General features: G+C 47.9%; 1 protein-coding gene across 1 annotated transcript in view; it reads left to right on the top strand.

Moving 5' to 3' along the window:
* Nucleotides 1-807: 807 nt before the first annotated feature.
* Nucleotides 808-10,242, top strand: part of LOC145337244 (guanylate-binding protein 1-like) — a 65,642-nt gene continuing 56,207 nt past the window's right edge. The window contains exons 1-3 of the mRNA XM_080182033.1: nucleotides 808-850; nucleotides 1,502-1,597; nucleotides 2,553-2,684. Coding sequence (XP_080038159.1) covers nucleotides 808-850; nucleotides 1,502-1,597; nucleotides 2,553-2,684 — 271 coding nt within the window. The remainder of the gene's footprint in view (nucleotides 851-1,501; nucleotides 1,598-2,552; nucleotides 2,685-10,242) is intronic.

Raw genomic sequence — 10,242 nt, 5'->3', positions numbered from 1 at the left:
AGTTTATTCAGCCTCTCCTCATAGCTCAACCCCCTCAACTCCGGTATCAGCCTAGTAAACCCCCTCTGCACTCCCTCCAAGGCCAAAATATCTTTGCGCAGGTGCGGCGCCCAAAACTGCACACAGTACTCCAGCTGCAGCCTCACCAATGCCCTGTACAGCTGCAGCAAGACCTCCCTACTTTTATATTCAATCCCCCTCGCTATGAAGGCCAGCATCCCATTCGCCTTCCTGACCACCTGCTGCACCTGCAAGTTGGGTTTTTGCAACTCATGCACAAGGACCCCGAGGTCCCTCTGCACCGTCGCCTGCTGCAGTTTTTCGCCACACACAGGGAGAATGTGCAAACTCCACACAGACAGTGTTCCGAGGCTGGGAATTAACCCAAATTCGGAGCGCTGCGTGGCTGCAGTGCTTATTGCTGGAGGGCCTAATTTTTTTACAATTTATACAGATGACTTGGATGAAGGGCCTGAAGGTATGGTTGCTAAATTTGCTGATGGCATAAGATTGGGAAGAATGTAAATTGCAAAGAAAATGTAAGGAGCCTACACAGATAGACTAAACGAGTGAGCAAAACTCTGGCAAATGGTGTGTAATGTGGGCAAATATGAAATTATCCATGTTGACAAGAAGAATAGAAAAGCTTATTCTCTAAATGGTGAGAGATTGTAGCACTCTGAGGGGCAGAGGGATCTGGGTGTCTGAGTGCATGAATCACAAAAGGCCATTATAGAGATACAGCAAGTAATTAGGAAAACTAAGAGAATATAATCATTTATTCTGAGTGGAATTAATCGCGGAAGTATGGCGGATATGCTACAGTTGTACATCTGGAGAATTGTGTACAGTATCGGTGCCTGTATTTAAGGAAAGATATAAGTGTGTGAAAAGCAGTTCAGAGAAGGTTTAGCAGACAAATATTGGGAATGAACGGGTTGTTTTACGAGGAGAGGTTGGAGGGGTTGGGTTTGTATCTCACCGGAGTTTAGAAAAGAGGAAGGTGTGATTCGATCAAAACCTTTAAGATCCCGAGGGGTATTGATAAGGGGAAATGCGGAGAGTGCGTTTCCTTGTGTGGGAGATTGTAGAACTAGGGTCCACTGTTTGAAAATAAGGGGTCGCGCACTTAGAAATGAGGAAAGTTTTTATCAGAGGGTTGAGTGTCTGGAGCTCTATTACTCAAAGGACAGAGGGAGTGGAGCTTTTGAATATTTTTAAGCTAGATCGATTCTAGGTTAACAAGGATACGGAAGGTCATTGAGGGTGGATGTGGGATTGAGGTTACAGTCAGGTCAGGCAGGATCTTATTGAACAGCAGAGCAGGCTCCAGGGACCGAGTGGTTCCTCCTAATCTGTGTGCTGTTAGTGCGCTCGTATAATTTTTAGACTCCAAAGTGCTAGGTTTCCCAATCAGCCGGAAACATTTCTTTTTGTTAACTTTGTCAGTTTCCCTCAGACGTTTAAAACTTTACTGAAACCTCAATCTCCGAAATTCCAGGAGGTATCTGGGAAGGTCTATCCCTCCTGGTCCCATCAATGAGAGAGTTTTACCAGTCACAGTGCCCTGCGAATGCCAAGGATCAGTCCGGCTCAGGTAACCAACCACAATTTCAATCTCCCATCTCAATCCGTTCCCCAAAAGCGCTGACCTCAGCTCCCTTTTGTCCCAACATGCCGGATACTCCCATTGAGCAGCGGGGAGTTCAGTCCTCGTTTCACACTCCAGTGACGGCTCGTAGAGGCATGGGAATCAGTGAACGGGTTTAAGGATGGAATTCCGGAGCTTTGGGCACTGATGGCTGAAGGCAGGGACATTGCGGGTGGGGAAAAAAGCACAAGGAGGTGATCAGGAAGGCGAATGGGATGCTGGCCTTCATAGCAAGGGGGATAGAATATAAAAGCAGGGAGGTCTTGCTGCAACTGTACAGGGCACTGGTGAGGCCGCAGCTGGAGTACTGGGTGCAGTTTTGGGTGCCGCACTTGCGCAAGGATATTTTGGCCTTGGAGGGAGTGCAGAGGAGGTTTACTAGGCTGATACTGGAGATGAGGGGGTTGGACTATGAAGAGAGACTTGAATAGACTAGGTCTGTACTCATTGGAGTTTAGAAAGCTGAGGGGGGATCTTATAGAGATATACAAGGTAATGAAGGGGATGGATAGGGTAGAGGTAGGGAGATTCTTCCCGCTCAGAAAGGATAGCAGGACTAGAGGGCACAGCCTCAAGATAAGGGGGGGCGGTTTAGATCGGAGTTGAGGAGGAACTTCTTCACTCAAAGGATGGTGAATCTCTGGAATTCTCTGCCCGTTGAAGTGGTGGAGGCTGCCTCGCTAAATATTTTTAAGTCACGGGTAGATAGGTTTCTGATAGACAAGGGGATTAAGGGTTATGGGGAGAAAGTGGGAAAGTGGAACTGATCCACTTCAGATCAGCCATGATCTTATTGAATGGCGGGGCAGGCTCGAAGGGCTAGATGGCCTACTCCTGCTCCTATTTCTTATGTTCTTATGTTCTTATGTTTCTGTCCAACTTTCTGATCTAATATCTTTAGGAGGCGATCTAGAAACTCTTCGGGATCTAGTGCTGATCGAGCAGGCAGCCAGACACATTGAAACAGACCTGGAAAGTTTGTTACCGGGATTCTGGGATGCTGAGACGATCCTGGTTGGAATCTGGATTCCGTGTGAGTCTGAAAGTGTCAGAGTCGCCGTCAGTCGGACTAAAGTGGGGCTTCAGAGGTTAACACTGACTAACACAGCCAGAATCAAACTGAGAGACGGGTTCACGCCCACAAGGTGCACAGAAGGAGCTCACCAAGGTGCTCCTTGGGCAAACTCGCAACCACTCCCATCTAGAAAGGCAAAAGCAGTAGACACCCCCATCTGGGAGTTCCCCTCCATCCCGACTTGGAAATGTGTCAGCCATTCCTTCACTGTTGCTGAGTCAAAATCCTGACCCACTCTCCCTACCAGCACGGTACGGGTGTACCTCCATCACAGGGACAGAGGCAGGTTGAAAATAAAACTCTACAGCATCTTCTCAGGGGGCAGTTAGGGATGGACAATAAATGCTGCTCTCGCCAGCGAAGCCTGCATCCCTTGAGAGATAAAAAAAATCAGATAGGAATTTATCTCCTTCTGTTCCCAACACTGGGTGATACAGGAACGACAGAATCTGTGTTCGCACTCCAGTGAAACCAGATCAGTGAAGAGATTGAGCCAAGTGGAACAAATTGTCTTCTCAACTTTCCTCCTGCAGTGCGGAAACCATGTTCACCCTCAGCATTTCCTGGTTCAAACCACTTTGGGTCTCATTGTTGCTAAAACCACCGGTACATAAATTTCCTGCGGTGTTCAAGTGTGCTGTATCAGCAAAATGCAGGCGTTCGATAATTTACGCTGTGTACGTGCATGGGGGAGGAGGCGAGGGGATGCTCAGCTAACGTCTAATTCTTTGCCCCCGAGTTAAATTTGGCGACCTTCAATACTGAGGTCACGGGGCCAAACTAACTCAGGAAATTCTGCTGTCGAACCAAAGTTCGAAAATGGAGGGTGCAGCTGACGAGTGTCTCAGATCCACACCGTGGCCTCCCCAGTTGTCAAAGCCTTTCCAGATCACTGCCTCTTTGTCATTCTTTCAAACAGCACATGGGTGCAGCTGGTATAAGATAATGAAGGGGATGGATAGGGTAGAGGTAGAGAGATTCTTCCCGCTTAGAAAGGATAGCAGGACTAGAGGGCACAGCCTCAAGATAAGCGGGGGGCAGTTTAGATCAGAGTTGAGGAGGAACTTCTTCACTCAAAGGGTGGTGAATCTCTGGAATTCTCTGCCCGTTGAAGTACCTCGCTGAATATATTTAAGACGCGGGTAGATAGGTTTCTGATAGACAAGGGGATTAAGGGTTATGGGGAGAAAGTGGAACTGATCCACTTCAGATCAGCCTTGATCTTATTGAATGGCGGGGCAGGCTCAAAGGGCTAGATGGCCTACTCCTGCTCCTATTTCTTATTAAGAATATACGGCTCCTGTTTAAGATGAGGGTGAAATAAATTTGATTAATCTCAAATGGCCTTGAGTAAGAGGCATTCTCTTCTGCAGAGGTTGTGTTGTTGACGGATCAACTGGATAGGGTTTTGACAGAAAAGGGAAGTGGGGAACAGACAGGAAAGTGCATGTGAGTCACAGCCAAATCAGCCATAAAAATGACACAGCAAGATTGAAGGGTGAAGGAGCTCATTTCCAAAGCCCCAAGGGTTGATGTGGTGGTGTAACCTGGAACTATATCCGGTGATGATGTAGACACTAACTTATTGTTATCACACGGCTGGCCAGGAATCTCTCCCACTCGTGCCACCTCTCATTGGCCTGCGTTGGAAGGATTTACCCATGAATCGTCAGCCAGTTTGGCCGTGTTATGCACGGATTCCTTGGCCATCAGGTCCTGGGACTCGAACCTCGAGCTTCAGGCTCAGGAACACTCCACACTGCAAGAACTCCCAAGGTGGCTTTAAAATGAAGAAAACTTTTGATAAAGATTTTGACGGAGGTTTAGAGAGAATAGCCGGAATTTTACCATCTGCCATGGGGATTGGAGAGGGCAAACATCAGTGGATCATGGAAAGGACCATTGACCTCAGGATGTTACGGATGAGCGAGACCATAAAATCCCACCCAACGTGTATTCTTGTGGGAGAAGGACAAAGCACTCTTCAACCAGAGAGTGGGGAATCTTCGCCGCAGAGGAAGCCAGGTTATTGAGTGTCTTTAAGACAGAGATAGATTGGTTCTTGATTAATAAGGGGATCAGGGGTTATGGGGAAAAGGCTGGAGAATGGGGGATGAGAAAAATATCAGCCATGAATGAATGGCGGAACAGACTTGATGGGCTGAGTGGCCTAATCCTGCTCCGGTCCAAAACCAAAGGCCATCGATATAAGACCGTCACCAAGGAATTCAGAAGAAACTTCCCAGGGAGTGGGGAAAATGTCGCACTTGCTTCCAGAGAGACTGGAAATGAAGCTTAATCTCTTGGATAAGGCCGTAAGCCAGACGGGGAGAAATATCACCGGGAGATTGAAAGAATCTTTAACAAATTTTATTTAGAATATTGGTGATGGGAATACAGATTGTTTGACTGGACGGATGGAATCATGGAATAAAATCTCACTGACCAGTCAGCCAACATTAAGTGTCTTGCCCCTCCCAATCTCTGTAATCGCCTCCAGTAACACAACATAAGACCATAAGAAATAGGAGCAGGAGTCGGCCATCTAGCCCTTCGAGCCTGCCCCGCCATTCAATAAGATCACGGCTGATCTGAAGTGGATCAGTTCCACTTTCCCGCTTTCTCTACTTAATTCCCTTATCTATCAGAAACCTATCTACCCGTGACTTAAATATATTTAGCGAGGCAGCCTCCACCACTTCAACGGGCAGAGAATTCCAGAGATTCACCACCCTTTGAGTGAAGAAGTTTCTCCTCAACTCCGATCTAAACTGCACCCCCCCCCCCTTATCTTGAGGCTGTGCCCTCTAGTCCTGCTATCCTTTCTAAGCGGGAAGAATCTCTCTACCTCTACCCTATCCATCCCCTTCATTATCTTGTAAGTCTCTATAAGATCCCGCCTCATCCTTCTAAACTCCAACAAGTACATAAGAACATAAGAAATAGGAGCAGGAGTAGGCCATCTAGCCCTTCGAGCCTGCCCCGCCATTCAATAAGATCATGGCTGATCTGTTGTGGCTCAGTTCCACTTTCCCGCTTTCTCCCCATAACCCTTAATCCCCTCTCTTATCAAAAACCCATCAACCCGCTTCTTAAAAATATTTAGCGAGGCAGCCTCCACCACTTCAACGGGTAGAGAATTCCAGAGATTCACCACCCTTTGAGTGAAGAAGTTCCTCCTCAACTCCGTTCTAAACCACCCCCCCTTTATCTTGAGGCTGTGCCCCCTAGTCCTACTGTCTTTTTTGAGCAGGAAGAGTCTCTCCACCTCTATCCTATCCATCCCATTCATCATCTTATATGTCTCAATGAGATCTCCCCTCATTCTTCTAAACTCTAACGAGTACAAGCCTAGTTTATTCAGCCTCTCCTCATAGCTCAACCCCCTCAACTCCGGTATCAGCCTAGTAAACCTCCTCTGCACTCCCTCCAAGGCCAAAATATCTTTGCGCAGGTGCGGTGCCCAAAACTGCACACAGTACTCCAGCTGCGGCCTCACCAATGCCCTATACAGCTGCAGCAAGACCTCCCTACTTTTATATTCAATCCCCCTCGCTATGAAGGCCAGCATCCCATTCGCCTTCCTGACCACCTGCTGCACCTGCAAGCTGGGTTTTTGCAATAACTCTACAAGATATCTGCACCCCTCTAATACAAAAGCACCCCAGGTTATAATTTATAAAATACTTTCATGTTGGCAAGAGCAGAATTTGTTTACCATCTTGAACTGTGTGGCAGTTAAGAGTTAATAAGTGTGGGTCTGGCATCACATGTAGGCCAAACCAGGTAAATTTCCTTCATTAAAGGAACATTAGATAGATTTTCATTTATTTATTCGCCACAAATAAGACTTACATTAACACTGTAATGAAGTTCCTTTCCCTAGTCGCCACACTGTGGTGCCTGTTCAGGTCAGTGCCTCTAACCCGCACGTCTTTCAGGAAACCGGGAAACCCGGAGGAAACCCACGCAGACATGGGGAGAATGTGCAGAATCCAAGCCGGGAATCGAACCTGGGTCCCTGGCGCAGTAAGCAGCAGCGCTAATCACTCTGCTGCCACGCAATTGGCAACGATTTCACGGTCGTCATTTCTATTGAATTCAAATTTCACCACCTGCTAGGGTGAACCCAGGCCCCCCCAGAGAAATATGCTGGATCTCTAGATTACTAATCCGGTGACAGTAATATTACACCACCACCACTTCCCCAAACTGTCTGAGCGCTGCGGGCCATTCCTTCCTCAAGCTGCCCAGAATCTAGGCTTTGGAGTGTCCTTTTCACCCCTCTTGACTTCTTTAAAATGTTGCTTAAAACCTACCGAAGGTTTTGGCCACTTCCTCCAATTATGTGGCCTGGTGTCTCATTTTAAACAGTTCTGAAGCCCTTTGATTATCACGGGGCTTGTGGTTAAGGTGATATAAATGTTTGTCGCTGCAGATGCATGAATACAAAGAAATAGCGTGGAGAAAAGTGGGGAGTTCCTGAACACGTCGCTATTGCGTCCGAACTGTTCAAAGCGAGGGGCAGTGATGGAGATGATATTGATGTAGGAAGAAATTTACTGAAGGTGTCTGCAGCCTCTGTTTGCCTAGTTTGTGATTCCACGGGGAGTAACAGCGTCACACAGGATCAGTACAACCTCCAAGTTGTATTTTATATTTAGTTTCTTTCACTCCATTGAGAGGTTGGAATATTGGTTCCACAGCAAGAAAAGGCTTAATTTGCTACGAGGTTAAAGAAGAAGCCTGTATTTCTCACAGCAATACCTGCCTGGACATTATCATTTATGTTGGTGAATATGTTAGCGGGAGGTTTTTCACACAGAGGGTGGTGAGGGTATGGAATGCTCTGCCAAGTAGTGTGATGGAGGCAGGCACATGAGCGGGATGGAGATGGAGGGATATCGGAGACTGTTATAAATAAGGTTCAGGAGCTTTGGGACGTCCCTGGGAATCAATGGATTCCTACGGATCTTCCAACATATTTTATGGCTCATTTGTCTTACTTCTGAGCTTCTGGGGGTTCCGTAAATGTCTAAGTTGTGTATGTTTATTGATGTCTTTTCTTTTACTTCACAGATGATTGAGTCCGCCTTGTTGTCCAACAAGGGGTATACACGCAGTGGGTCGTACGAGGGCTGCTCTTGGATGTTGTTTCGAGAGTTGCCTAGTGCTTCACGTCGTTAGTGTACGCTTAAACTGGACCAGATACCAGGCAACACGACAGCTCAGTGACTATCACTGATTGCTGTGCAGATACGTGGATTTGGGCCAGTGTCTGTGGGAGTTTGCACATTCTCCCCGTGTTTGCGTGGGTTTTCTCCGGGTGCTCCGGTTTCCTCCCACCCCCCAAAAACGTGCTGTTAGGCTGATTGGTGTAACAAATTATCCCTAAATTAGTCTTCCTCAATCTTCCCCAATAGGCGTAGACAAAGGTCACGGGTAGAGGAGGGCACTCAATGTTAAAATGGCGGTGTGGGCTCGCTGGGCCACAGGGCCTGCTTCCCGGGCTGTGTTGTTCTTTGTTATATCTTCAGAATCAGGTCAAGGAGGTCTTGCACCTGTAGAGAAAGCTTGAAACAAGAAATGGCTCTTTGTCTCATCAAGCTCACTCCATACCACCCTCAAAGATAGGCCTGAATGTCCTAAGGCTTCTACTGCATTCACTGTGTGGAATCAAACCCATCTATTAACATCCATCCATCACCTCAACAAGTATCTCAACAGGCATTGAGTTAATTCCCCATATTCGTAACGTCCCATGGTCCAAACTCTTCTGTAAGGACAAAGAGCGAGGAGAAGGAGTGGGATATTCAGCCTCTCGAGCCTGCCCATCGTTCGATACGATCATGGCTGATCTCACCTGGGCCTCATCTCCACCTTCCACCACGTTCTCCTTCGCCCTCCAACCCATTACTAATTAAAAACCCATCTGCCCCCTCCTTAAATTCACTCAGTGTCCCGACGTACTGGGGTTGTGAAGTCCACAGACTCACCACCCTTTGAGAGAAGTAGTGTCTCTGTTTTAATACTGCTGCACCCTTATCCTAAAACTCCGAGGTCGTAGGCCGTGACTCTGTATTTTAAAAGGGCTCCCCCAGCATGGGACGGTGTCTGGGAGCCCAGCAAACACTGGATCACGTAAAACATCTCCGATAGTTATACCTTTGAGCAGTTTACTGGCTTCTAAGGTGAGTGCATTTTGTTTTGAGTTCCGCTGTCTCCGAACCTTGCATTCTCTCCAAACCAGGACAAGTTAACCTCTTATTTGTGTGGAGGAGTTGTCTAGTTTTTGTATAGTTCCATGTGCCATTGGAGCGAGGGTAGAGGGTAGGGAATAGAGCCAGACCAGTCCCTAGCTTCAGTGAGGAATGGGGTGGCACGGTAGCACAGTGGGTTAGCACGGCTGCTTCACAGCTCCGGGGTCCTGGGTTCGATTCCCAGCTCGGGTCACTGTCTGTGCGGAGTTTGCACATTCTCCTCGTGTCTGCGTGGGTTTCCTCCGGGTGCTCCGGTTTCCTCCCACAGTCCAAAGATGGGCGGGTTAGGTGGATTGGCCGTGCTGAATATCCTGGGATGCGTAGGTTAGGGGGATTAGTGGGTAGGATAGGGGGGTAGGGCCTGGGTGGGATGGTGTTTGGTGCGGACCAGGTGGGCCGAGGGGTCTCTTTCTGTGCTGTAGGGTTCAATGAGGACTCCCTCAGGCAACTCCTGGCGTGAGAGGCTTCCTCTAGGAGGGGGAGGAAGTTGAGGGAAACAGAAGCAGCCCAGGAGGGGGGTGGCCAAGGAAGTCTGGAGAGTTGGGAGGCTCAGAAAGAGATGGTCTCGGTGTCACTGAAGGCTCAGTGTCCTGAGGGTGGCAGCCAGGCTGAGTGAGGTTTGTGTAATCTTGTGCCAGTGTACACGAGGTGACTGCAGGAGGAAAGTGACATTTCTTGGATTTGAAAGGCAGGGCAAGACCAAAGCTGCCCCGAACAATATTATTGTGTATTTAGACCTTCGATCCAGGACGATCGGTCGTCAGAACGAGGGTTTGATCGATAAGAACCGCGTCCAGGCTGGGATAGAGCTGATACTGGGGAGGTGGCACACACTGGAACCACCCAAAACTGTCCACTCTGAAATGTCCTTTCAGGAGAAGAGAGACCGTAACAGCCGCCTCTCTCAGACGCTCTATCTCTGGGAGATTCCCAGGGACAGCACACAGCGGCAGCTCGTGTGATGTTATAATCAGAAGTCTGCCCGTTAAAAGGAGCAATCGTGGCAGTAACGAGTCCACTAACTGTTAGACTGAGTCTCAGAATTCGCTGGGGTTTATAAACCCATCCTAACAACCTCCCAGTTCAAAATGGGGAACCGCATATGGAGTGAAGGTGACTCTAAAGGTAAAACTCTCCTTGTATTGTAACAACCTTAAATACACTATTAATTGACAATTACGTAAAGCAGGTGAGGGTTTGACTTTTCGTAGAATTATAGAACCCTACAGTACAGAAAGAGGCCCTTCGAGTCTGTA

This window comes from Carcharhinus amblyrhynchos, unplaced genomic scaffold (genome assembly GCF_965287045.1).
Source record: "Carcharhinus amblyrhynchos unplaced genomic scaffold, sCarAmb.v2.hapA scaffold_45, whole genome shotgun sequence".
Taxonomy (NCBI): Eukaryota; Metazoa; Chordata; class Chondrichthyes; order Carcharhiniformes; family Carcharhinidae; genus Carcharhinus; species Carcharhinus amblyrhynchos.
Note: the sequence above shows the minus strand (reverse complement) of the source record. Positions and strands in the feature narration are given on the sequence as shown.